At 35.4% G+C, this 26,007-nt stretch overlaps 2 protein-coding genes across 4 annotated transcripts; both read left to right on the plus strand.

The window, feature by feature from the left end:
- The first annotated feature begins 1,350 nt into the window (after positions 1–1,350).
- Positions 1,351–12,099, plus strand: LOC138330120 (uncharacterized). Of its 2 annotated transcripts, none has more exons than XM_069277495.1 (7): positions 1,351–1,424; positions 2,167–2,367; positions 2,957–3,157; positions 3,390–3,446; positions 7,895–9,043; positions 9,854–10,049; positions 12,008–12,099. In XM_069277495.1, the coding sequence occupies exons 1-6, from the start codon at positions 1,370–1,372 to the stop codon at positions 10,045–10,047; spliced, it is 1,857 nt and encodes a 618-aa protein (XP_069133596.1). In that variant the 5' UTR covers positions 1,351–1,369; the 3' UTR covers positions 10,048–10,049; positions 12,008–12,099. The 2 variants fall into 2 exon arrangements, with proteins under 2 accessions (XP_069133596.1, XP_069133597.1); XM_069277496.1 differs by lacking the exons at positions 7,895–9,043; positions 9,854–10,049; positions 12,008–12,099 and adding exons at positions 4,058–4,852; positions 5,291–5,486; positions 6,028–6,123.
- A 3,596-nt stretch (positions 12,100–15,695) lies between these two features.
- Positions 15,696–25,124, plus strand: LOC138328912 (chymotrypsin B-like). Of its 2 annotated transcripts, none has more exons than XM_069275626.1 (6): positions 15,696–15,855; positions 16,646–16,838; positions 21,639–21,735; positions 22,397–22,565; positions 23,263–23,399; positions 24,697–25,124. In XM_069275626.1, exons 1-6 carry the CDS (start codon positions 15,777–15,779, stop codon positions 24,847–24,849), a joined length of 828 nt encoding a protein of 275 aa, XP_069131727.1. In that variant the 5' UTR covers positions 15,696–15,776; the 3' UTR covers positions 24,850–25,124. The 2 variants fall into 2 exon arrangements, with proteins under 2 accessions (XP_069131727.1, XP_069131728.1); XM_069275627.1 differs by having other exon boundaries at positions 15,827–15,906.
- The last annotated feature ends 883 nt before the right edge of the window (positions 25,125–26,007 follow it).

The raw sequence follows: 26,007 nt of genomic DNA on the forward strand, positions 1-26,007 counted from the left end.
ATATCAAAATCACCGTCTTGAAGCATGTAAATGACATTGCATCAAAAATTGTAGTTCGATTTACAGATTTTTATGATAATAGATTATTGCGCTAGACATAGAATTAACCTATACCTTAGGGTTATCTTTGCTTGCTATCTTATAGTCAAATCTTTCACCAATACTTTCAGGGTTGTCGATGATGTCATCAATTTTGACGTATCATGACTTCTCAGCGATAATTGTGCGATCAAATTAGGAATTCATCATTAAAGATGCTCCACCATCGACAGAGCATAAACGATATTCATTATTCGAACAATAATTAGTGTTTAATCGTATATAAATATGTCTAATTAACACAACAATTATATAAAATAATCTATTTTTTCTTGTGAAATATGCGCTATCGTTACTTCATTCCATATTTGACATGGTGCCATGGATTATTTTCGGAATGCAATTAACTATTTTTAACATTTTTGTCTTGAAATAAATAGAGAATGTCAAACGGTTAAATGGTGATAATGGTGTAAAGTAAGTAACATTTGTGAATGAAGAAAAATTCTAATACGTTTGCTCGTATTTTTGATAGAGAAAAAATATCCTTTTCAGCGGTGGAGCATCTTAAAGTACAAGAGAAAAATAATCAAACACGAGACTGTCATGTTGATAGGGATATTTCAACTCTAGTTGACTTACAGTACATTGTAGTTTACATTTAGGTTGAAATATCCCTGACTCGACAGGCCCATGTAAGATTCTAACAATCTAACAATGGAGATATAATCCACGTCACACAGTTAACAATTGACGTGACGCCATAATCAAAGAAGGTTACAATATCATAGCTTATATTCTTGAAAATCATAATAACTTAACGAATATCTGCGAATATATAATGGGAAAGTGCACATGTCTCCTCCCACTATTTTATTTTTTTAGAATTCTGGGCCGAAATCCTCAACGCATAATTTGCAATGATAGAAAAATGTTAATGCATTGTCCTCTCTAAACACTATGTGAACAACACAAAATACCAAAATACTGTAAGTCAAGCAGAATATATAAAACGTTTTTTAAAATAATTTCAGATAATTCTCTACGTTTCAATTCTATATGCGAGATCACTTATACCAAATGCAGATTTTAATTATTCCATTAACTTTGTCGGAAATGAGGAGATCCCTATCAGATTTTGCATTGTGATATAGTCTACTGACGCGGGCTTGACCGTTAGACTGACCATACCATTACTGTTGTTTCTATGTTAGAACCCAAATACCCCTGAAGCACTGCACGTAATGTAAGGTGTGTTATGTACATTGGTAAAGTAAGACGCTATAGATATTCTTAGACGTTAAATTCTTCTTCAACGCTAACACGCACAATGGCCAGCCCAGCGCATCTATTTGTGCTTGGATTGGTACTTTCGGTGATCCCAGGTTTGTTTATTTATTATTGGTTTTTTCTTTGTCTTTGTTTGTTATCCTCCATCTAATTTTTAGTACTCATTTCGTAAAAGGTTATAATTTTCTCATTTTTATATATTCATAATACTTTAAATATAAAAATTGAACTGCGCTTTCGACTATACATGAAGTAGCAATCTAAATGGATGATGTATAATCGTTTTTATAAGGTGTCTTTTATCACTCACTTCAAGGGTGTTGACCAGCCCTTTGTAATATTTTATTGTGCATTCCCATCTCAACTTTCTCGTAATTTCAACAAGGTTCTAGAATCAATATCATGACAAACTCATTTGAAAGAATGAATTATACATACCTAATAAACATTCTTGAAGAAACTGGAAAATAATGGAACGATGAAAAGATCAGTCGAGTCTTTTTCAAGCTCATTGAGGATAAACTTTTCCATTAGCCGTCGTCATCATTTGTCTTATGCTGTAACACCATTGCTATCATCATTACCGTAACACCTGTAAATAGAGACCATTTATCAAGAAGCAGTAACAGTAAAACCTGTATTAGCGGCCACCGCTATACAACAATAACCTGCTTGATAATTTTTGTGTAAGTTAATAAAGATCGAATCTGAATACTGTTTCACCGGTGTATAACGGACGCTTTATATAAAGACCACAGGGTATTTATTGACAAGTTCGACGGGTGGTCACTAGAGCCAATTTGAATGTACGTTGAAATATTTTTGTCCATATTGTAGGTGGTCTGTGCTATGACTTGATGCCAAAACCGAAGGAATGTAAAAACAAGATTGGTGATAAGAAATGTCAAGACCTTTTCAATAACAAGTACAATGGAAAAACCTACGACATGTGTTTCAGCTACAATGGATTCGATGATTGTTGCGCGTTTTGCGTTGATCGTTTGGTATGTGTGAATGGCAACCAAAACGACCTTTCTGGTAAGTAATGATAAATAGAACGGTGTACTGTGTATTTATAACTATTACTTATTTAATTTTCGGAAGGTCTTTGATCAGGTTATACGATTTTAAATAATTGTATATCTGTGTTATTGTCTGGCATGACGCCGCAATTATTTTTTCGAAAAAGAATCCCGAAAAATCCATAACAATATGCCGACTATACCAGCCGTATGGATATCAATATTTGATATATTTTTTCTGAATTGCACAAATTCAAGATTGCCCAAATATGTCCACATATCCTCATTATCAGAACGCTAAAATTGAGTGCGCTTTTGATGTACATGTACAGGTAATTGGGATTCGCCCATATTTTGATAGATTTTGATCATTTTTATTTTCCCAGACATGAATATCAATTAAATGCATTTGTTAAATTGTGATTATTATTATTTTCACAGACTTAAGATTAAGTCAATGTATCTGCTAGATTGTGATTATTTCATTTTCACAGACATAAAGATTAAGTACATGTACTTGCTAGATTGTGATTATTTTTCATTTTCACAGAAATGAAAATTAAGTCAATGTGCTTTCTAAATTATGATTATTTTTGTTCCAACAGATCTGAAGGTAAAGTATATGTACCTGACAGTTGAGTGCAAGGATACCATGAAGTACTCTCAATGTCAGAATATTTATGACAATGTGTATAAAAAAGACACCAAGGCGATGTGTGAAGACAAGAAATACTCTAAAATGTGCTGTACATTCTGTAGATCCGGGGTAGGAAAGGCATGGAATAATCGCCTTATTGATGAATGGAGTAAGTATCCAAAGTTTGCAGTCTATTATATTTGTTATTGCAACTTTTCCTCATTGACGTTTGAAATAAGAATGAATAAAATATTTAATTCTACTGTTCAGTAAGTTTCTTTATTAAGTTATTGCGCGAATGCTTTTATCAAAAACAGCGCTTTTCAAAATATTCCAACAATACTTTTATTTAGTAATCTGAAAAATCTGCTAATATTCTCTTGTCTTTTTATTGTTTGAAGTTAAACACCCATACTCGGCTGTAGACTATTTCCTTGGAGGCAAAAATGACTATAACGGTGAGTTTAATGAGTAAGTCGCGATGTTTGTGAAATTTCCCTATCGTTTTTATGTTTTAACTAAATATGATACTCATAAGACATGCGCAACTGCGGAATGCTTCAATCGAACGCAAAACTGTCATCCAACGGTAGTCTTCTAAAGAAATGCTAAACATTTTTCCTCTCAACTGCGTTACTATTTACGTTTGTTGAATTATCACGATATCAGAATTAATAGCTTATTGTACAAAATAATATCTTCGAAAATGTCTTGGTGCATAAATAACTATGCAAATCTCCGTCTTCGTGGGTTTTTTATATAAAGTTACGATTTTTCGCATTGCATACTCTAGTATAAAAGGAATTATCTCGTCATTTAAGATTGTACAATTATCTGTTCTTGTAGCAAATATCAATTTTTGATTGTGCTGCATCGAAAGTCAATTACGAGAAATACGATATTTTCTCTAAAACATAAAAGCGTTATTTTCGAAATCGATGCCTGCCAATCAAACGTACAGCCAAATATTCTGCTCATGATCTCAAAATACCAAACGTGTCGGATGGCATCACAATGCAACAACAGCTACGTTTACCCAGCCGACTTGTTGGTGATCTTTATTTTTAAGGTTATGATAAAAACGGTTACTATGAAAACAAGAAGGACAAGTCGTATGGTTACGACGATTACGACGGTAAAGCCGATGATTACATAAAGAATATGTTCGGAGTGTTTGGCTACGATGATAAAGATGACTATGGCTACGATTACAAAGGTGAATATGACAATTCAAAGGGCAACAAAGGATACGATGAGCATACGGAAACAGTCTTTGATTTTGTGAAGAACATGCTCGATGACATTGGCTTGGATGGCAAAGGTGATTACGATGACAAAATATATGGATATGATGACAAAAATGACCAAGGCAGTTATAAAAGCAAGGGTTATCGCGGTTATGATGACAAAGATGGTAACCTTGATCTAAATAACCTACTTGATGGATATACCTCAGGCGAAACTTATGGGAAAGACAGTGATTATACAAAAGGCTTGCTGAATGATCTTGGGTTCGGAAATCTCAATAATTTGATCGGAGATGATTATGACCTCGACAAATTAGTAGGGAATATTTTAAAAGGATCTGGATATGATGACAAGAAGGATTATCTTCGAGGAACACTTTCATCAAGGAATACAAGGAAAGCCTCTAGTCGTAGAAGGAGAGAAGCAGAGGGCGATGGCGTATGTAAGGATACCATTGGGAAGGACAACTGTCGTCAGATGATGATGAACAAGTATACTGTACATGGTGGGATGCCTCATATCTTCTGTGCTAATCCTCACAACATGGTGTCCTGTTGTCGGTTCTGCTCCTCTGTTTTAGCTGACGGAGAGGAAAATAGGAAAAGACGGTTCTTGGGTAAGTGCCACTTGCTTATTGTCATGATTCGTTTATTATCATGACCTGCGTATGATGATGTTTATTTATTGTCATGATTTGATTATTATCATGATCTGTTTATTGTCGTTACTGACGTGTTTATTATCACGATTTGCTTATTGTCATGATTTATTTATTGCCATTAGATGCTTTTTGTCATTAAATGTTTATTTTTCATTATTTGTTCATTGTCCATAAATTTTATTGTCCTGATTTCTTTATTATCACGACATGCTTATCGTAATGATTTTTTAGTCATGATTGCAATAAACCAAGGACATGAATTTTCCTTACGATACGTGGTATCTGCGGACCTTCTGTTCCATTGATGTATGAACTGATAGAGCATATGTATATAGTCATACAGCGATGTATCTAAAATGAATACTAAGATGTAGTTTTGTTGATATTTTGTAGCTTTCCAGGGTAAGTCTGAATATCCAGCTGACGGAGAATCAGAGCCATGTGATGGAGATAGCTTAGGTCCCGGGGAGTGTAACCAAATCGTCTACTCGATGTTCAAGGGCAGTAAAGCCGCTATGTGTTCCACTGTCCATTACGGAAACGTCTGCTGTCAGTCCTGTAGGAGATATGCCACCCTGAGGGCGTGAAGGTAATATATATATGGGAAAAAGACATTTTAAAATGGTTCGGAATTAAGATATTTTCACAAAAGTGTTTTCATTTAATTTTGCATTTTCTTTGTCCTTTAGTCAACTAATATTAAAGATTTATACATTAATGTCTAAACATTCACACCATCCACATGCAAATATGGTATTTCTTTCAAAATCACTTACTGTTTTTTTGTTTTTTTTTTTTTTTAATTTTTGTAATTGTCTTTAAAATACCTTCATAAGGCAGAGGTTTAAAATGAAGATTTTGAAATGTATGATTTTCAATAAGTAAGTAACAATTTATAGAGAGGAAGACCAAAACAATTTACATCGGTATTAAAAACCATCGTTTATCTAAAATTTGAATAATATTGTGCAAAATGAAAAAAAAATCTTTGTTGGAAACATAATATTAATATGCCAGTGCATGCAATTTGAGACAAATGTTAAATTACTTGAAATATCTTACTAATCTTTGTAAATTGATAACCTCATTAATGTTTCAATTATATACGTGTTTCTCTTGGTATATTTCAGGCTGTCTATTCAGTAGAGATCGTCTGAAGCCAAGCGAAATACCCTAATCGCTTGTGTTGTAAAAGTTTGGAAATAAAATATACAATGCAATATGAACTGTTTCTGTCTTGTTTTACTATAAGGAGAAGTGTCTTTATCGACCAAATATGATAATCGAGTTTTTATACAAGTAATCATTGGATTATATGAGTTATCAGATTAAATATTTGATAAGTTTTTTATCAATTATAGCAGGAAAACGATCAACACTCATGTTAAATGTGACAGGGATATTTTTAATGTTCAACATGTCTTAAGATTTATAACGAGTCAGTAAATAAATGATGGAGGAACTAGCATTAAAAAAAAGTTTCTTACGTAGGTCAAAACGATATACACCCATTAGACGTTTTTACTCATCAGCACATAATAATGGCTTTTTTGTGAATTATCTGTTACCTTTGCCAGACACCTATACATGCATCAGATGTGTAAAAAGTATATGCGATGAATATTCTATAATGGAACAGTATAATATTCATAAGTATTGTCTATTAGTATATCAAGTTAAAGAATAACTGTATTCTGGTTGGCTACAAACATGGATACTATTCGTAATACTGCCCGAGGAAGTGGTAACTGTTGAAGTGCCGCGGGATTGTACGTGAAACTATTATGATGTCATCTTAATAACATGACGCCATTATAATGTTGCGCTCGACCAATGGCCGACATGCTGAGTTTTACGGGGAAGGAAACAAATGTTGCTTTTCTACTGAAGACAGTTCACTTGTTGTTTATTCATATTATTTCAATCTTCGTGAACTGAATCTAGTTTAAAGAAACACACATTTCTGCAAAAAATGCAAAATGCGAAAATGAAGAGCTTTTTGGAGTGTCCCTTGAAGAGTTCCTGTTACCGGTGTGGTACGATGAAATGAAAAGGGGTTATACACATATACGGGTAAAGTACCTTACCCTTTATGTCCTGGTTGGGAGGGCATTATAGCCTCATAGTATTGTCTCGTGACGGGATAGTGTGCGAATCCCTCGACAATACTACGAGGCAATAATGCCCTCTTAACCAGGCCATAATAAACAATAGCACATGGATAAGGCCCCGTCACTGTACATCAAACGGTTGAATGACAACAATATTCACTGTAAACAAATCTTATTCGCGTGTGATTTACTTTCGCAAATTTCGTGATCCAAGTAAATTCGCGTGAACTAACATCTACCTCATTGGATTGATAGGATTTTCCATTCATTTTTTAAAAATCCGGAAATGTAGATATTTGGTAACTTGTTTTGAAATGGAAATCGCGAAATTAAGTAGCCGCGAAAGACAGTTGGTTTACAATATCTCTCTTATTGAACCAAATTGATGGCGATTATTTGTTTTGAAGGTTATCAAAAAAATTACATCGTAAATCTTGTATGGGTGTAAAAAGATAATACAATGTTGATAACTCCCTTTTTGGGATTACAAAATTACACATCAGAATCTTGTATTGTAGAAAATGGTGATACAATGTTCACCATTCGAAAAATCTTGTATGGACTCGGGTATAAAATCATAATGCAATGTTGATTATTAGTTTTTTAGGATTACCCAAATTACACATCATTTTTATTGGATAAAATGATAATGCAATATTAATAATTCCCTTTTTAGGATAACCCAAATTACACATTGTTTTTTAGTGGATAAAATGATAATACAATGTTAATAATTCCCTTTTTTGGATTACCCAAATTACACATTGTTTTTTAGTGGATAAAATGATAATACAATGTTAATAATTCCCTTTTTTGGATTATCCAAATTACACAGAATCTTGTATTTGATACAATGATTATATTATGTTAATTATTATGTTTAAAGGTTATGGCAAATACGATAAGTATGACGACAGAATGGACAGGTCGTACAATGCGTTGGGCTACGACAGTTATGATGATGGTGACGATTCTTATATAAAAGATATATTCGATGGATTTGACGATGGTTACAGAGACGATACCGGATATAACGATAACAGAAATAAGGAGTATGGTTACGATGGATACGACGACAAAATCGATGATTACATAAAGAATATGTTCAAAGGATTCGGCTACGACGATAAAGATGACTGTGGGAATAGCACTGGCGACTATGGATACGAAGATTATGAGAACAAAGTCTATGATTATATAAAAGACATGCTCGGTGGATTTGACTTTGATGGCAAAGGTAATTACGATGACAAAAGCTATGGATATGGAGACGAAAACGGCAAAGGTAATTACGATGACAAAAGCTATGGCTATGGAGACAAAAACGGCAAAGGTGTTTACGGTGGCAAATATTATGATAGATATGGCAAAAGCAAATATGACGATAAAAGATATGTATACGGCAACGAAATCGGCAAAGGCGGTTACAATGGCAATTCTTATCGCGGTTATGATGGCAAAGGTGGTTACAATGGCAATGTTTATCGCGGTTATAATGACAAAAATGGTTACAATGACAATGATTATCGCGGTTATGATGACAAAAGTGGTTACAATGGCAATGACTATCGCGGTTATGATGGCGGGTACATGGACCTTAAGCGGCTACTTGACGAATTCCGCTATGGTGGTGATTATGTGAAGGGATTAATGGACAAACTTGGAATGGGAAACCTTAATGGTTTGTTTGGAAATGATGACTACTACAACAAATTCATGAAGAATGCTTTCAAAGGCTCTGGATATGACGGCAAGAAGGAATATCTTCGAGGAAACCTTGCATCAAACGATGCAGGGAAAACCAACAAGATGGATAAAATTTCTCGTCGTAGGAGAAGAGAGGTTGAGGGCGATGGCGTATGTAAGGATTCTTTAGGGAAGGATAACTGTCGTATGATGATGATGAACAAGTATACTGTACATGGTGGGATGCCTCATATCTTCTGTGCTAATCCTCATAACATGGTGTCCTGTTGTCGGTTCTGCACCACTGCTTTAGCTGACGGAGAGGAAAATAGGAAAAGACGGTCCTTGGGTAAGTATGTATTAACCTGCTGTCATCACGAATGTTTATATATACTTTGTGCAATTTTGATACTGTATAATTGCTAATATTTGCGAGGTTTATAGTTTTGCTAAATGCGTAGATTCGCCAAAATTTGGGTAAGTTCTACCACTTTTTAAAAAATCGTCGATTTATATTAACACAATCTGTCGCGTAAAATGGAGATTCGAAAATCTGTAAAAATGATCCCTGAAATTACCCCCTGCGAACAGCAAATTGCGAATATTTGTACTAACGAAATTTAATAATTAAATATAATAAAGTAGAAGATTTCATGTGACAACATGTCGATAAACGTCACTAGTTATCGCTAATCATTTATTTACGTATTTCATAAGATATTTTAAAGTTTGATGCGATTGAGGTGTTTCTTCGTGTATCTATCTATTAATTTTATGCTTACATTTTTACCTTGCATATCATGTATTGCTCGAGATGTTTAAAAAAAACAAGCAATCATTTTATTCCATCGTCTTTGTCAAGATGTCACAATGAAAGCCGAATTTAAGTTCAAGAATGACATGTAAAAGACTATAATATTGAAAAGTTGATGGGGGACATATTCTGTCATATAAAGTATTTTTAAGTACGTAATATTCTAGAAATAATAGCATGTAACCTGTTACTTATCATGTAACATCATTCTTCCATAGAAAACGTGCGTTTATGTCTTCCGCGGAACTTCATCACCATTTATTTGTTATATGGATGTATAATTACTTTTGTAATAGAATCAAAGAAAAAAGAATACTAAGATGTAGTTTTGTTGATATTTTGTAGCTTTCCAGGGTAAGTCTGAATATCCAGCTGACGGAGAATCAGAGCCATGTAATGGAGATAGCTTAGGTCCCGGGAAATGTAACCAAATCGTCTACTCGATATTCAAGGGCAATAAAGCAGGCATGTGTTCCACTGTCCATTACGGAAACGTCTGCTGTCAGTCCTGTAGAAGATATGCGACATCGATTGCGTGAAGGTAAGAAAGATTCTGAATTCTGTACTGTAAGCGAATACTAAGGTATGTATTTCTGAAGCAAATTAATTTCGTGTTTTCATTCCTATGTGTTAAGTCGATGCTATTCCCGATTCAGAACCATACTGTTCCACTGTAACTGTACGCATTTTTGTGGTGATTAATTTATCTTGTCTACTGTTACATAATCCAACTTAATTTTCGTGTGCTAGAAAACGTCGCGTATTTCGTGGGCGATTACAAATCGCGAAAAGAAAAGACCGCGAAAACGATTCAATTACAATTAAGATTTTAAACTGTGACTTTCGATAACTCTAAAACTGTCGTAAGGCATGACAATACGAAACTAAATCGTCATGCAAAAGTCTTTAGGCATGAAAACACTTTATTAACTCGTCGTCTTGAAAAAGGCCTGAAAGGGACTAAATCGTTAAAAAATCATGTAATAAAAGATAAAACGAATTATAGAACTGAAAATAATTGTAAAAATTGTGTACTTTGTGTTAATAACAAAATTTAAAAGTTTGTATAACCATTTTGTTCAAAATGGAGAAGAAACTGAAAATAAATATAAACGACCTAGTCACTTTTTCATATTATTATCTTTCGGCGAGGTAAACAATCCCTGTGTGCATGCGCGATGTGAGAACATTCACCGAAGGAAATCTCATCTGTCTAATGGACATATCTGCTATAGACTGAAAACACCAATTTATCGACTACAAGTTCCTGATTACTGTGTTAAATCTAATAAACTTTGAAACGTATGCAGAAGTTTTGTGAAGAGTTTCTTAGTGTAAATATTCATATATTGTACAGGTTACAGCTATAAAGAAGAGTTTTCATTATATTATATGGTTTTATACTTGCTTCTACCATTATTTTATTTTCATTTGTCATGATATCAGGTACTAGTCCGCTAAACCTGCCAATATTATTATTTTTAAATGACCTAATATATAGACTTTATAATAAGAAAAAAATGGAAACAAAAACTAATAATATAGGTATGTTTGGCGGAATAATGAGGTTCATTTAATTTTTTTATCATTATATCAATATTTGACATTTCCTATTTATAATGGACATTCCCTATATATCTCCCGTTATAGTCTCTATCCGTCTAATGGACATTTCCTATAAATACCTAATTATAGTCTCTATCCGTCTAATGGAAATTCCCTATTATACAAATATTTCATGGGTTACTGTACATATGCTCTAGTTCATATTTACCCCTCGGTGGTGGTAATCAACAGATATTATATTTTATTACATAATCACTTAATAATTTTTTTTGTTGAATAATTTATAAAACGAATACGACAACTACTAACACAATCACCAGCTTTAAGTCCTATTGAAGATTGACGTATTACCCACTACGTCATGTTGTAACTCTGGTTTGAATGTCTTACATGTATTATATATGTTTGCTTAATAAAGAACATGTACACCTGTATACATGTATAATATATACATAATTAACGGGTGAAAATACCTCTCACTTCTTGTCATATTTCCATCACAGGCTATTACACTGAATCAGGCCAATATAACTGATAAAATATAAGTGGCCTCTTAAAGTGGTGTTATTACATCTATATCCATTAGCCGGATGAGATTTTCAGCGATCCCGATTTTGAACTCAAAGCTGCACTCGGTTCTTTCCGTTATAAACAACCAATGCCAACAGATACAGTTTATTGTTGTGTTTGGCGATATTTTAACGTTGATTAACATTGCCAATGTTTCAAATAAAATGTTGTAATTTGAAAACTTTCTAATTTCAGGTATAAGAACGTTTGTAGTAAGTAAAAAACCCTAAGAAATCTATATAAATCTAATGATTTAGTCCCTTTAAGCATAAAACCGTTGGCGGGGAATGATTTTAAGTGTCTTATTTGTTTATGATTTCATTAATATTTAATTAAATATATAATACTCTTCATACATTTCAGGCTTTCTTTCCAGGCGAAATCCTCAGCGGCCGAAAAAAATAATCTACTTTCTTGCAATTTACAAGTTTGGAAATAAAATATACTGTATGCAATTGGAATTCTTGTTGTCCTTCTTACATTACCGTGTCACTAACAGACTGCAAAATTTTGGTCAACATTTTAAGTAATAAAGACCGAAAAGTGCTTTAAATAGTTAAATTTAGTAAACAGATTTAAACATAAAACTTCAAACATTTGTGTCTAAAGTATGTGTTCATAAACATATGAAATGAACATTCGATATTGTTATATCCCTATACAATCATTTCTATATAAACTCTATTGACAAAAATGCCAATAAATGAACTGTTCCGTCGAGCGGTCCAAAGAACTGTTAAAATCGACTAATAAAATGTTCAGTTGGACCGGAGTGACGTCACACCTACAATTCGTGACGACAATACATTGTTTTGAGTCAATGGGTATAACAAAACAGTTATCGACTGGGTTTTTGTATACTGTATACTGTTTATAACATACAGTAAAACACGATTATAGCAAAATTCTGGGGACTAACGACACAACTAACGACAGAATGTCTGACAAGGGGAACAAAAATACTATGTGATAACCATGTATTATAAACTTGTTTTACTGTAATTACAAGACTATATTAGATATGCTCTGATATTCCTTCGCGAACTTCATAGCCCAAACGCTGCATTCGTAAGGGTGGTGTTCTTTCCTTTTATTAATATACATATTAAGATATAAGATAATGACCTCTGGCACTATTTATTCTATTTGGGTGATACAACACCATATGAATTTCAACAAAGGTCCATGATTTATATATATTCTTCAAGGTATATGTATTGCCAGAGTTTTTAAAAAGGGGTTCTCTCCGTATTGACACGTCAACATCGTACCTGGACGACATCCGAGGTCATGTTACACTAGTGACAATATCAGGTTGAATATGTGTTAAACGATGAAATCAAGCGATGGATATGTTAATAAAAGAATGGCCCTGTACAAGATACAAGGCGAGGGGTATATTACTAAAAGAATGGACGTGTACAAGACGATACAAGATACAAGAAGGTTTATTTATTGTCGCATATTACAAACATTAGCGCAGTAACGCTAATTCTGTGACAAATATGACAAAATCAAACAATAATATAAAAACATTAGTATAATGTAAAAAAAAAATCTCAAAAAGGCGTTAGTGTTGCACATAGAAATTAAGATAAATGAAATTAAGAAAAGGTCTGAATTTGCACAAGAGTTTATCAGATTATCAGAGTCAATATGGTGATTAGAAAATGTTTTTATTTTTAAATTAGCATATGTATGAGTTATAATTCATATAATTAAAATCATAATTCATATAATCATAATGTGTCTATCAGCATTGAAATGTGACTCAACTATCATCTAAGATTTATCCATTTTACAGAAAAACTATTTGAAACAGTCACATTTGTCGAATAAAACATGATAATTGAATAGAAATTTCTTGTAGAATTTCTAAAAGAAGGGAGATATCTTATCAAGGCAAAATTTATCTTCTAATAATAATTTACAGGATTAATTATTTTAAAGATGATTTCTGCGTATTTGCGCTCAATTGTCATTCTCCACATTATGTTTCAATATTTTTAATGTATATATGTATAGCAATACCAAATCGTTAAGCATCATGCAAGTAATTAACCAAGAACTTTATGATTTTGTTTGTACCACGGGTTTAAAATATTTCTGAGAAAAAAATATATCATTCTTTAATACGTTTCGAGCATCATAGCTTATACATTCCAAGAAAGAAAAAAAAAGAAAAAGTGAAGTATGTTTGAATGGCGAATGGAAATTTAGCGCAAGTACGTGAGAACCAATCTGAAACCCTTTCATCTATGATGGATATTGTGCATGTTGTTACTATCACACATAAACTGTATAGATATTAAATAACAGAAGGTAAACAATATCACTGACAACCGGCATTTGGAACATCCGTCATGCTCTTTTCCAACACCTTCTCGCAGAAATCATGAGTTCAGTAACACTTTCCAAATGACTGGCCATGATTAAGAGAACGTATAAGTACACCATTAAGACTTTGGTAGACAACACATTTTCACGTAATATTGTGAACTGTAACTTTTGCAGCTACTTTTGATTGTCGTATAAAATATAAATGAAACGGGCTAGTGGATGGCAGTTCATAGACTGATGAATGCCAACTTTGCTTGATAATGTTACATAATAGGGGCGGCAGTGAAAATGTTAATATAATGTAATTGCCTTGTAATAACCAGTATTTATTTAAGAATATAAAGATTCGTGATTTTTTATCGCGAAATTCGAGAAACGTAAAAAGCACACGAAAGAAATGTGCTTTAAATAACACAAGTAGACTGTAGATAAAACTGTGCCGTAGCCATAAGAGCATATATGTGTCACCAAGTAGGTTGCTGTGGTTTTGGGTATTTTCCCCAATTCTGTGAATCGGAGGTCCGTCAGGATGTGGCTATTTAGTTTTGGGAATTAGCATGATATCGCATAAGCCACACCCTTCTGAAACCTCCCATTTGGTCTACGCACTTGGTGAACTGTTCATTTGTTGATGATTAACGAAACACCATAAAACTCCTCTTCTTGAGTTATTGTCCGTTAGTATCATTCAAACACATCTTACAACAGTATAAATTGGGGTGCTGGCCCATACTATAAATTGGTCTAATGTCCATGGGTCCTCTCAGGCCAGCACCTCCATTCACTCTCGGGTCCACTCTCTCTCTCTAACTAACTAACACACTCTATATCATTATCCAATATGATACAATTAATTACTAAGTTAGACTTTGATTGGCTATATAATTAATTAGTGGGCGGAGTTACCCACCCTAAAAATCCTACAATACTGTGATAATCTAACATGCCCTAACAGTAAATGCCTATAGTCAACATTGTACAATAGAACCCAAATTAAATGGACATGTTTATTTTACTAATTACAAATTAAACCTGGCTGAGCAAGCTTAGGGGCTTGTCACTTATCGACTCCCTTTTACATGCCAAGACTGGTCACTGGTCAACTCGTGCTAATGAACACTATTCAAATCCAATTATCTAATCTTAGCTCCAACATCTCGAATGTAAACCAACTATAATAATAACCTCCTATATTTGAAACACAATTTATACTGAAATATCTGAACAAATGTTTGAAATATAAAAATTACTATTTTTGTACCGTGACACGTCTATTAAAAAGAAGCTAGTTCTTCCTGTCGGGGTTGATCGTAAAGTTATTCATGATTTTAAACAAATGCTTCAATATATTAATGTAAAAGTAGATACACTTTGCGACTTCCACGCATATCTCCTTCGCGGTGGTGTTATTTTAGAGATAGATTTTCAGCTCAAGTGCTATATAAATAAAATGACGATGAGAATAATTTGGACCACCTCGAAAGAAAAGTAACCATATCACCAAAAAGGAAATTTAAACCTTAATGAACCCTATGTGCTAAATGGTCAAAGTGAAAATTAAGTAGTCTGTCATTGTCAAACATATAGTCTCACTTAAAGATAAAATTGGATTAAATGTTATCTCAGAGAATAGAATAATGTTACATAGAACACATTAAGTGTCATTAGCCGTATCTCGCCGATCTGCCCTGAACCTGGTCAGCGCTCTTTAGCTTTTACGTCATTGATGGCGGGTATAACCTTAGATCCAGTGTCCGACCTCACTTCATGACACTGACCAACGGGAAACGAGATGACCACTCGGTGGTTTGTACTGACCATTGTTATTGTCATCAATGCCATACCTCCATGCAGTGGATCAAGTCAACGAAGTATGTAGTTTTGATGATTAAATATGCTCCACCGCCGACCGAGCATAAATGGTATTCATCATTTGAACAATAATTAGCGTTTTATCGTGAATATGTATGTCTGATTAACTAAAAAAATAATATGAAATAATTCATTTTGCCTTTGGTGCATGCGCAATCAGTAATTCATTTCATATAGGATATAGTGCCACGGATTTTTTTGGGATGCAATTATTTTTCATATATTTAACTTGAAGTAAAAGTAGAACCTCAAACTTTTCAATGGTGATAATTTTAACTTTTGTAACCGAAGAAAAATACTTAATCTTCTGCTCTTGTTTTTGATAGCGAAAAAATACCATTTGTCAGCGGTGGAGCATCTTTAAGTATCACAAAAATTCAAACAGCGAAAATTTGTATAGTTTATATACTTCTTGCAATTTATAGTCATTGAGAATATATACTTCTTATATTTAATGTTAAGTTCAAAGAAATTATTATGCATTTGATTGTATCTGACATTTTACATATGAAAGTTTACAAAACGAAACAAAACACAACTGTCATATTGCTCACAAACACAACTACTATGGTTATTTCGATATTGAGCACGCCGGGAGATTAGATGTTATTGCAAAGGTGAATAGATACGAAAATGAGTAGATCGAAAACACAAAACGCATCTTCAATCATCAAAATGCATTACTATTTAGTATGTAAGTGGGTCAAGGTCGAATGCCGACATATTCCTGAAATAAAAATCAACATATGGCACTTGAGCATTTCAAGTACATCGATCGTTTTGTTTAAGATCTAGAGGATGGCACTTTGGATGGCACAGAGGGTAAAGGCGACATAGCAGCCATCATTGGAGGGACTAACGCAACACATAATGCATGGCCTTGGCATGTCTCCATCAAATACAGAGGAAGATTTAGGTGTGGTGGCACACTGCTTAACGCTAATACCGTGCTGACAGCCGCACACTGTATCTCCGACAAGAGGTAGGTTATCATAGGGAAAGAGCAAAACAGGTGGTCATAGGATATGAGAAAAGCAGGATCTCATAGGATATGAGCAAAGTAGGTTCTCATAGGATATGAACAAAGCAGATTTTCCATTAGATATGAGCAAAGAATGGGTAAAGTAGGGAAGAATATGAGTAAGACAGATTGATATAAGTACGGTAGGTTAATGTAGGACAGGAGGAAGGTAGGCTCATATAGGATAGGCATAAGGTAGATTCAGTTAGGATAGGAGTAAGGTAGGCTCATATAGGCTAGGAATAAGGTAAGTTTGCATAGGATAGGCATAAGGTAGATTCAGTTAGGATAGGGTAAGGTAGCTCCGGTAGGTCCCTCATCACTAGGATAGGAAGGTAGTCATAGATAGGATAGGCTCAGGTAGGATTCAGTTAGGGCTCATAGGAGTAAGGTAGGCTAATAGGATAGGATAAGGTAGTATACATAGGATAGGAGTAAGGTCTCTGAAGGAGTAGGTAGGCTCATGGATAGGATAGAGGAGTAAGGTAGGCTCACATAGGATAGGAGTCATAGGATAGGTAAGGTAGGCTCACATAGGATAGGAGTAAGGTAGACTCACATAGGATAGGAGTAAGGTAGGCTCACATAGGATAGGAGTAAGGTAGACTCACATAGGATAGGAGTAAGGTAGGCTCACATAGGATAGGAGTAAGGTAGGCTCACATAGGATAGGAGTAAGGTAGGCTCACATAGGATAGGAGTAAGGTAGGCTCACATAGGATAGGAGTAAGGTAGGCTCACATAGGATAGGAGTAAGGTAGGCTCACATAGGATAGGAGTAAGGTAGGCTCACATAGGATAGGAGTAAGGTAGGCTCACATAGGATAGGAGTAAGGTAGGCTCACATAGGATAGGAGTAAGGTAGGCTCACATAGGATAGGAGTAAGGTAGGCTCACATAGGATAGGAGTAAGGTAGGCTCACATAGGATAGGAGTAAGGTAGGCTCACATAGGATAGGAGTAAGGTAGGCTCACATAGGATAGGAGTAAGGTAGGCTCACATAGGATAGGAGTAAGGTAGGCTCACATAGGATAGGAGTAAGGTAGGCTCACATAGGATAGGAGTAAGGTAGGCTCACATAGGATAGGAGTAAGGTAGGCTCACATAGGATAGGAGTAAGGTAGGCTCACATAGGATAGGAGTAAGGTAGGCTCACATAGGATAGGAGTAAGGTAGGCTCACATAGGATAGGAGTAAGGTAGGCTCACATAGGATAGGAGTAAGGTAGGCTCACATAGGATAGGAGTAAGTATAGGTAGGAGTAAGGTAGGCTCACATAGGATAGGAGTAAGGTAGGCTCACATAGGATAGGAGTAAGGTAGGCTCACATAGGATAGGAGTAAGGTAGGCTCACATAGGATAGGAGTAAGGTAGGATCATAGGATAGGAGTAAGGTAGGCTCACATAGGATAGGAGTAAGGTAGGCTCACATAGGATAGGAGTAAGGTAGGACTCACATAGGATAGGAGTAAGGTAGGTAGGCTCACATAGGATAGGAGTAAGGTAGGCTCACATAGGATAGGAGTAAGGTAGGCTCACATAGGATAGGAGTAAGGTAGGCTCACATAGGATAGGAGTAAGGTAGGCTCACATAGGATAGGAGTAAGGTAGGCTCACATAGGATAGGAGTAAGGTAGGCTCACATAGGATAGGAGTAAGGTAGGCTCACATAGGATAGGAGTAAGGTAGGCTCACATAGGATAGGAGTAAGGTAGACTCACATAGGATAGGAGTAAGGTAGGCTCACATAGGATAGGAGTAAGGTAGACTCACATAGGATAGGAGTAAGGTAGGCTCACATAGGATAGGATAAGTAAGGTAGGCTCACATAGGATAGGAGTAGGTAGGCTCACATAGGATAGAGTAAGGTAGACTCACATAGGAGTAAGGTAGACTCACATAGGATAGGAGTAAGGTAGCTCACATAGGATAGGAGTAAGGTAGCTCACATAGGATAGGAGTAAGGTAGACTCACATAGGATAGGAGTAAGGTAGGCTCACATAGGATAGGAGTAAGGTAGGCTCACATAGGATAGGAGTAAGGTAGGCTCACATAGGATAGGAGTAAGGTAGACTCACATAGGATAGGAGTAAGGTAGGCTCACATAGGATAGGAGTAAGGTAGACTCACATAGGATAGGAGTAAGGTAGGCTCACATAGGATAGGAGTAAGGTAGACTCACATAGGATAGGAGTAAGGTAGGCTCACATAGGATAGGAGTAAGGTAGGCTCACATAGGATAGGAGTAAGGTAGGCTCACATAGGATAGGAGTAAGGTAGGCTCACATAGGATAGGAGTAAGGTAGGCTCACATAGGATAGGAGTAAGGTAGGCTCACATAGGATAGGAGTAAGGTAGGCTCACATAGGATAGGAGTAAGGTAGGCTCACATAGGATAGGAGTAAGGTAGGCTCACATAGGATAGGAGTAAGGTAGGCTCACATAGGATAGAGAGTAAGGTAGGCTCACATAGGATAGGAGTAAGGTAGACTCACATAGGATAGGAGTAAGGTAGGCTCACATAGGATAGGAGGTAAGGTAGACTCACATAGGATAGGAGTAAGGTAGGCTCACATAGGATAGGAGTAAGGTAGACTCACATAGGATAGGAGTAAGGTAGGCTCACATAGGATAGGAGTAAGGTAGGCTCACATAGGATAGGAGTAAGGTAGACTAACATAGGATAGGAGTAAGGTAGGCTCACATAGGATAGGAGTAAGGTAGACTAACATAGGATAGGAGTAAGGTAGGCTCACATAGGATAGGAGTAAGGTAGACTCACATAGGATAGGAGTAAGGTAGACTCACATAGGATAGGATAAGCTATAGGATAGGAGTAAGGTAGGCTCACATAGGATAGGAGTAAGGTAGGCTCACATAGGATAGGAGTAAGGTAGGCTCACATAGGATAGGAGTAAGGTAGACTCACATAGGATAGGAGTAAGGTAGGCTCACATAGGATAGGAGTAAGGTAGGCTCACATAGGATAGGAGTAAGGTAGGCTCACATAGGATAGGAGTAAGGTAGGCTCACATAGGATAGGAGTAAGGTAGGCTCACATAGGATAGGAGTAAGGTAGACTCACATAGGATAGGAGTAAGGTAGACTCACATAGGATAGGAGTAAGGTAGGCTCACATAGGATAGGAGTAAGGTAGACTCACATAGGATAGGAGTAAGGTAGGCTCACATAGGATAGGAGTAAGGTAGGCTCACATCGGGTAGGAGTAAGGTAGGCTAACATAGGATAGGAGTAAGGTAGGCTCACATAGGATAGGAGTAAGGTAGGCTCACATAGGATAGGAGTAAGGTAGGCTCACATAGGATAGGAGTAAGGTAGGCTCACATAGGATAGGAGTAAGGTAGGCTCACATAGGATAGGAGTAAGGTAGACTCACATAGGATAGGAGTAGGTAGGCTAATAGGTAGATAAGGTAGCTCACATAGGATGGAGTAAGGTAGCTCACATAGGATAGGAGTAAGGTAGCTCACATAGGATAGGAGTAAGGTAGGCTCACATAGGATAGGAGTAAGGTAGGACTCACATAGGATAGGAGTAAGGTAGGCTCACATAGGATAGGAGTAAGGTAGACTCACATAGGATAGGAGTAAGGTAGACTCACATAGGATAGGAGTAAGGTAGACTACATAGGATAGGAGTAAGGTAGACTCACATAGGATAGGAGTAAGGTAGACTCACATAGGATAGGAGTAAGGTAGACTCACATAGGATAGGAGTAAGGTAGCTCACATAGGATAGGAGTAAGGTAGACTCACATAGGATAGGAGTAAGGTAGACTCACATAGGATAGGAGTAAGGTAGACTCACATAGGATAGGAGTAAGGTAGGCTCACATAGGATAGGAGTAAGGTAGACTCACATAGGATAGGAGTAAGGTAGCTCACATAGGATAGGAGTAAGGTAGCTCACATAGGATAGGAGTAAGGTAGCTCACATAGGATAGGAGTAAGGTAGACTCACATAGGATAGGAGTAAGGTAGGACTCACATAGGATAGGAGTAAGGTAGGCTCACATAGGATAGGAGTAAGGTAGCTCACATAGGATAGGAGTAAGGTAGACTCACATAGGATAGGAGTAAGGTAGACTCACATAGGATAGGAGTAAGGTAGACTCACATAGGATAGGAGTAAGGTAGACTCACATAGGATAGGAGTAAGGTAGACTCACATAGGATAGGAGTAAGTAGCTCACATAGGATAGGAGTAAGGTAGGCTCACATAGGATAGGAGTAAGGTAGACTCACATAGGATAGGAGGCTCACATAGGATAGGAGTAAGGTAGCTCACATAGGATAGGAGTAAGGTAGGCTCACATAGGATAGGAGTAAGGTAGACTAACATAGGATAGGAGTAAGGTAGGCTCACATCGGATAGGAGTAAGGTAGACTCACATACGAAATGCATGATCCAAATATTAAAATAAGTCAGATTATGCCATATCAATGTCAAGAAAGTCAAAGGTGTTGATTTCGTTTTGACAAAACCACAATTTATTTCCAATCGACTTTTTGTACATCATCACACTCTCATTTCATTGTTACCATTTTTTATACTTTAGTTAGCCATTTCAAATCTGTTTGTCTCTTAGTCAAAGACATACTTGACCGTATTTTAATTTTGGTGATATTGAAATCATACGAATTATATGCTTATAAGAAAAATTCTGAAAAATGGGTCAATTACATAGGATATATGCCTGTAATGTGTGTTACATCTTTTGAAATTCACTTTTCATTAGACCTAGAAGGTATCGTATAACCGCTGGAGATTACAACAGACGAAATCCAGAACCACACAGAAGTGAACAGGCAATAAGGGCTAAAAAGATATTTATATCAAGTTTACCGCTAAAACAATATATATTCATGTTAATTCTGAAAATTCAATTTACTTACAATAATGTCAATATTGTTACAATATTTTAGGACTCTTTTTTCTATAAAAACGATACATCGTTATATATCCCAACCAATAAGAAACGACGTTACTTCCTTTATGGACTGATAAATTCATTTTAAGCCAATAAAAGTACTTGTTACAAAAAAAATAAATAACATACCATTCTTATCGATCAATAAGTGTACATGGCTTGCTGGTGTTTTAGATGATACACTATGTAGACATATTATATGCGTGAGATAAATCATATCAAAATAACTACACACAAACACAGCTTAATTTCCATACAAATCAATACATGTCTTTCAATTATTTCCATAAAATATCAATCATGTGATATTTATTTATAATATTTAATAAAAGTGATGTATTACAAATGCCAGTATGTGATTTACTTGAGTAAATTCAAATTAATGTCAGCTAAAACTGCTTCAAATTATCCAAAAAAAATTGTCATATATACTATAATATATGTGTTCACATTTGAGTTATATTGGTACCAGAAAGGTGTATGTCGTGATTTTCATGATTAATATGATTCCAGTCCAGAAGAATTAAAAATGAAATTTTCTCTCATATAAAGTTTCTATGTTGCAGCACGAACGTTACAACATCAAAACTCTAATCAATGATGTAGCCATACTGAAGCTTAGGAAGCCAGTCCAGTTTGGAACATATATCCAGCCTATTGGGCTAGCCAAGACAACCACGAATTTATCACAATCGACATGTTACATCACAGGATGGGGCATGCGCATTGACAAAGGTAAGTTGTATCAACCAATGAGAAGTGCTGTTACATACGACGATGTCATTTTTACACTAGGAGATACCATAGTTTTCAAATCCAATATATTTTTGGATATATAATCAAACAAAATATAGATAAGACCAACGGCAGCAGACAGGTAGAAATATATGATTAATCAACGAAAATTAATTTATTTATGGGTCCATTACCAGATGAATGTTTTCTTTCAGCAGACGACAGGCTTTACTGGCATTAGAATAATGTAGCTATTTACCAAAATATATTACCAGAATAATCTAGTCTAACCAACATATGTTAGTAGAGGACACTAACCATATAATTATTAGCATTATGGGTTCATTTATCAAAAATAAAGTGTCAGCAGACGACAGACTTTAATGTCTTTACTGACGGATACTGTATAGTTGTTGAATTCCGCGGGTGTAAAATTTCGCGGTATAATTTACTATATGGGACTTATTCGCGGGGCTTTGTTTTTGCGAATAATATCAATCTGAAAGCTGTAATACGTGAAACCATGATTTCGATAAAATTCGCGAAGTATTATATTTCGTGAATTTGAATGGATCCGCGAATTAGGCTAAATTAAAACACTCGCAAATATTGGCAACTATATAGTATATTTACAAAAATGAAGAGAATTCATCTCATCGACATCCTTTCAAATGGTTGTGGGTATTTGTGTCAACAGATGTATCGAGTATGGCCGACGTCCTACAGCAGACGATAGTGACGTTGATATCCAACGAGGAATGTGACAAGGGAGTCCGAGGAAAGGTTACTGAAGACATGATTTGTACAGAAGATCCTAATAGGGCTACATGTTACGTAAGTGAGTTTTTCAGGAGAAAACAATATACTTGTTATTTAAATTTCAACAAATGTTATTAGAAAAATTACAAGGATTTGGTATCAGGCAAAGTATATCTCAGTCATATCCATTATACTTGTATTGCCTTCTCTTTTATTGAAAATAGTAACTTCAGTGCGCCATCTAATAAATCAGTCTTGTTTGTAACGACCATTTTCATTGGCTTAATATTTACTTGATCAGTTCATAAAGAAACGAAATGACGTTGCAGTTTGTAACGTTGCTTCTGATTGGCTAACCGCAAACATCTCATCGCAAAAATCGCAACAATTTGGATGTACTTAATCGCTTTGAGGTTTATTTAGAATTCACTCAGATCGTTGTGTTAAAAAGCATGTTGTGTGTCTCATAAAATAAAACTCCTTAAAGATGTCCACCGCTGACAAATGGGATTTTTTCACTATCAAAAACAGGAGCAGACGATTGGGTATTTTTCTTCAGTTACAAAAGTTACTTACTTTACACCATTACCACCATTGAAAAGTTTGAGCTTCTTCTTTTACTTCAAGTTATAAATATAAAAAATAATTAATTGCATCCCGAAAAAATTCCGTGACACTCTATCCTATATGGAATGAAGTACTGATTGCGCATGCACCAAAGGCGAAATGAATTATTTTATATTATTTTTTGTGTTAATTAGGCATATATATATACGATTAAACACTAATTATTGCTCAAATGATGAATAATTTATGCTCTGTCGGCGGTGGAGCATCCTTAAGTAATTATCCAAATCTAATCTGCAATTATAAATTACAAAAGTATGATTGAGATGGCAAATATCAAGCGTTTGTTTACACATCCTGATGAATATCGATAGAAAAAGGCCCACTGACTTCCTTTCCTAAACAATTTTTTTTATTTTTAAAATGAGAATGTAAAACGAGATTTTTAATTATGGATCTAGTCGCAAAAGTTATAAGCTTACCGTTCATACTGCACTTATCATCACTTTTTGAACAAATTTATTAAAATAAACCAAGACAGGTGTTAATTTTCATTGAGCAGGTCATATTATATTTCATGCCGTCGTCCTTGACCGGGCGTTAGTTGACTATTACAGCGCCAGATGGCATATTTCCGCAGCTAACATAGATTAGACAGATAAAGTTGCATTTGTTTGGTGAAATAACATCATCTTAAGTCATCGATATATATTTCGTATGTTATGATTTTTTTAAGGAACGTTTAATTATTATTATTTTTTCAAAGATGGTGGGCGATTAAAATGAGGATTTGTTCTTGATTTAGGGTGACAGTGGTGGCCCTTTGCAGTGCAAAATCAAGTCTGGAAAATGGGTACAAGTGGGAATCACGTCATGGGGCAACGAGGACTGTCTGGACGGTCCGGCCGTGTACAGCCGGATTACTCACAACCGAGCCTGGATCGTTAGACGGATGTGATTCCAACAATCAAGTCATGCTTGCCATTCTGAAATAGTTGGAATTATTCGCGGGGCGAATATTTTCGCCTATTTTCCATTAAGTAAACCTCCGCGATTTAATCCACACACGAAAAAAATCACAAATACAAAATCAGTTACGACAATCGGAACCGTCCCGTCTCAAGCCGTTATAATGTATGTTTTCGATATTTATTTTTTCACTAAACGGAAATAGCTGTGTAAACTGTGAGTGAATTGTGTACGAGTGTCATAAAGTAAGATTTCAAAATCAAATTTTGTTGGGTTTTTCCTCGGATAAAATTCCTACAAAACTAAGATATATTTAGCCCGAGGGCAATACACAAGACGTTATGGTGACCCAACTTTCAGAAAAATTATCACATTTAGAAAAAAAATGATGTGCGTCTTAACTTACATTTATACTGCAAATAGAAATATAACGGATTGCAGAAATGTAAAATTTAGTAATATAGCTTTGTTTAATAAAACTGAACAAAAAATTCCCGACACCAAAATTTATGAAAGTTTAAACAGTACAAGTATTAAGCTTAGACATAGTCATGCAACGATGTATCCACTACTTACATTTGCTGAGAACAGACTACAAAATTCTCGGAAGGCATATAAAGAGTTTTGGTTACCAAGCTCAGACGGAGCGTAGGGTCTCTGAGCGCGACTTCAGAATGGCCATTGAATAAATATTCCAAATTATCTTCCATCGTCTGTATCTCCACCATAGCAAGAATAAAGCGTTGAGTGGGGATGTCCCAAGACATTCCTCTTTTGGAACATGGTATTTGCGTTCCCGTAGAAGGAATGCGGCAAAATTTTCATGTTGATATTGTCTGTAAAAACCCTATCAGATATATTATCCAAGGGCGTCTTTTTACAGCCAAAACATGCCACTTTAATTTTAGGATAGAATATATGGTGGTTTTTAAAATTTGGTAGGAGACCAGAATACGACACATTTGGGAAGAGGGTGTCGTTCCGTCCAGATAGTACTTCACACTGTAAGGATGTAGCGACTATTCTGGTCTCCTAAGCGTCTCATATCCACATCAACTCTTTCTCGATCCACATCAGATCGGGATCAGAATAATAGGAATAAAAGTATTATTTGTGTACACCCTTCATGACGGCGTATCAACCACAC

This window comes from Argopecten irradians, chromosome 8, assembly GCF_041381155.1.
Source record: "Argopecten irradians isolate NY chromosome 8, Ai_NY, whole genome shotgun sequence".
In the NCBI taxonomy this organism is placed as follows: Eukaryota; Metazoa; Mollusca; class Bivalvia; order Pectinida; family Pectinidae; genus Argopecten; species Argopecten irradians.